A 3,052-nucleotide genomic window follows, 5' to 3' on the forward strand; every position below is an offset into this window, starting at 1 on the left:
ATAAAGGGCCAGTACGTACCTAGCCAATTATCCCACCAAAAATTACAGTCCCCATCATTAATCTTCCAAATAATGCATTTTTCCCCTCTATCTCTAGCTTGCAACAAATTTTTCCATGCTTGACAGTTTCCAGGGACCCATTTCTTGTCCATTGGATGTTTCCTTATACAATATTTTGCCTTCAGAAAATCAAACCAAATTGATTTAATAGTTCTAAAACTCTACCACCTTTTGACTGCCAAGGTATCTGAAATATCTTGCATCCCTTTAATGCCAAGTCCACCTTCATCTTTTGGGAGGCAAATATTTTTCCAATAACTCCAATGATATCTATTTTTTCCATTTGCAACACCCCAGAAAAAGTTAGTCATGTGTTGCTCAATGAGCTTAAAAATCCTTTTTGGTGGTTCAATGGCACTGAGAATATAAGTGGAAAGTGCTTGTAGAGCATTTTTTATCAGAACTTGTCTCTCGCCATGAGATAATTGATTACCTTGACATCCATTGACTCTTTTGATGATCTTTGAGACCATATTATCAAAATAACAGATCTTCTTAGGGCCTGTATAAATTGGGCATCCCAAGTGAGTAAAGGGGAATTCCTTATTCATGTAACCTGTACATCTTCTCAGCCTGTTGATTCTATATGCACAAGTCTTGGGACTTGTTAGAAAGCAACTTTTATCAACATTAACCAACTAACCAGAAGCTCTTTCATAATTCTTGATTTGTTTCATGATAAGTTTGACAGACTTGGTGTTACTGTTGCTAAATATGACTATATCGTCAGCATAGGCCAGATGTGTGATTTGACTCTGATATTCATAGAAAGAGAAATGAAATTCTGGTTATCAAGTAGACTATTAAGAGATCTTGATAAAACTTCAGCAGCTATAACAAACAGAGATGGAGAAATAGGTTCTCCTTGTTTTAAACCTTGAGATGATCTGAAAAAACCATGTCTGGTACCATTTAAGATAATGGAGTACCATACATTGGAGATGCTTCTTTGAATAAGATCAATCCAGTTCTGGTTGAAACCAAACTTAAGCAAGACCTGATACAAAAATGACCATGAAAGCCCGTCATAGGCTTTTGCCATGTCCAGCTTAAGAACTATATTTCCACATTTCTTTTCTTTAAAGATGTGATGGATAATCTCCTGAGTCAATATTACATTATTAGTTATGAGTCTTCCAGAAATAAATCCACTCTGATTCTCAGTGATAATACTAGGAAGTAGGGGGTTAAGTCTATTTGCAAGGATCTTGAATAAGATTTTGTTAGAGTAGTTGCTAAGGCTGATTGGTCTGAGTTTAGTGAAGCTTGATAGAGAATCAACTTTGGGAATTAAGGTCAGGCAAGTATGAGTATATTATTTGGTAAGATCTTTTCCCATGAAAAATTCTTGTGTAAAATTCACAACATCAACTTCAATAATATACCATCATTTCTAGAAAAACATCTCATTGAAACCATCTGTCCCTACACAGCTTTCCTGATTCATGCCAAAGATTGCTGCTTTAATTTCATCATTGTTTGGAATCATTGTGAGCATTATATTATCTTCATCAGTTATGATTTTAGGGATATAATCCATAGTATTTCCTTGATGAAGACTCAAATTGAGATTGAACTATTTTTCATAATGTCTAACAGCAGCTTTAGCAACCTTTTCCTTACTATGAATCCAGACCCCTCTATGATTTTTGATTCTTTGAATCTCCAATTTCCTTCTGCTATATCTCAGAACACTATGGAAGTATTTGGAGTTTCTATCTCCATCTTTAAACCAGGTGAGTTTGGCCTTTTGTTTCAAAAGAGAATCCTGCACATTCAGCCACTTTACATACTCAGCATGACCTCTACTTAAATCTTCTCTTGTAAGGTCAGTGTCGTTGATGAGATCCGTATCTTCAAAAAGTTCCATTTTAGCCTCCCAAGTCTTTACATGATCATGAACATCCCCTATTTTAATTTGTATTTTGACTAGTGGCTAAGAGTTTTGCCCAGCCTCTTCAATTTGGTCTGAAGTTTCCACATGGCATTCCCTTTTACCTCTTCTTTCCAAGAATCCTTAACAATATCTAGAAAATCATCTTGTTCATTCCAAAATTTTAAGAACTTGAAGTATTTGATATTATCATGCCGAACATCATTAAATTTGAACAACAAAGATCTATGATCAGAGCCAGTACTTGCAAGCTGCTTTACCATATTATTAGGAAATTTTGGAGCCCAATCATTATTTATCAGGACCCTGTCAAGCCTTTTCCAGATCCTTTTACTGAGTCTCCTGTTGTTACACCAAGTGAATTTTGGACTAGTAAGACCAACATCTGACAGGCCACAAGAATCCATAGTGGTGATGAAATCCATACTTTTATAAATTCTATGATTTTTCCCTCATAACTTTTCATTAGGATCCATTATGATATTAAAATCTCCCCCCATGCACCATGGACCATTGATATTATTACTAACATCTAGAATGTTATTCCATAGATCAGTTCTGTTAAGAGCAGAACACTTAGCATAGATAGTTGTGACATATGTACCTGAATCTGATGGAGAATCCTTTAGTTTGATGGTGATTTATTGATCATTTTTTTTCCAAGATCTCATAGTGGTCAAAGTTGTTCCAGTAGCACCAAATTTTCCCATCGGGATTGGTAACACAGTGGTGAAATCTTAAGAATTTCCTATAACCATCAATCTTGATTTTATTTATGAAATGTTCTGAAATAGCCACAAAAGCTACTTTGTTGATCCTAGTCTACGGAGAATGATCGACACTTTTATTAATATCAAGGGAGAAAGTAAGTTACAAGATTGAATACTCTTAGGTTCTATGTTCTATTCTACTGAATAAATCCTAGCTAGCATGTATTTATACTACTAGGTCTAATCTTTTCCTAGAAAGGATCTAAATCCCAATAACACTCGAAAACCAACAAAGAAAAAAGTTTCATTTTATTTCTTTCCGCTTTTGTGTAGGAATTGGCTTGAATATCTTCACAATCTCCACCTTGAGATGAATTTCAAGCTTCCA

At 35.0% G+C, this 3,052-nt stretch overlaps 1 protein-coding gene across 1 annotated transcript; it reads right to left on the reverse strand.

Annotated features, from left to right (window-relative positions):
* Window positions 1-221: 221 nt before the first annotated feature.
* LOC132612820 (uncharacterized) lies at window positions 222-1,930 on the reverse strand. The gene is made up of 4 exons (XM_060326904.1): window positions 1,658-1,930; window positions 884-1,162; window positions 704-815; window positions 222-562 (listed from the first exon to the last, which is right to left on the reverse strand). The coding sequence occupies exons 1-4, from the start codon at window positions 1,928-1,930 to the stop codon at window positions 222-224; spliced, it is 1,005 nt and encodes a 334-aa protein (XP_060182887.1).
* Window positions 1,931-3,052: the final 1,122 nt, after the last annotated feature.

The sequence above is a fragment of the Lycium barbarum genome, chromosome 10 (assembly GCF_019175385.1).
Source record: "Lycium barbarum isolate Lr01 chromosome 10, ASM1917538v2, whole genome shotgun sequence".
NCBI classification, from domain to species: Eukaryota; Viridiplantae; Streptophyta; class Magnoliopsida; order Solanales; family Solanaceae; genus Lycium; species Lycium barbarum.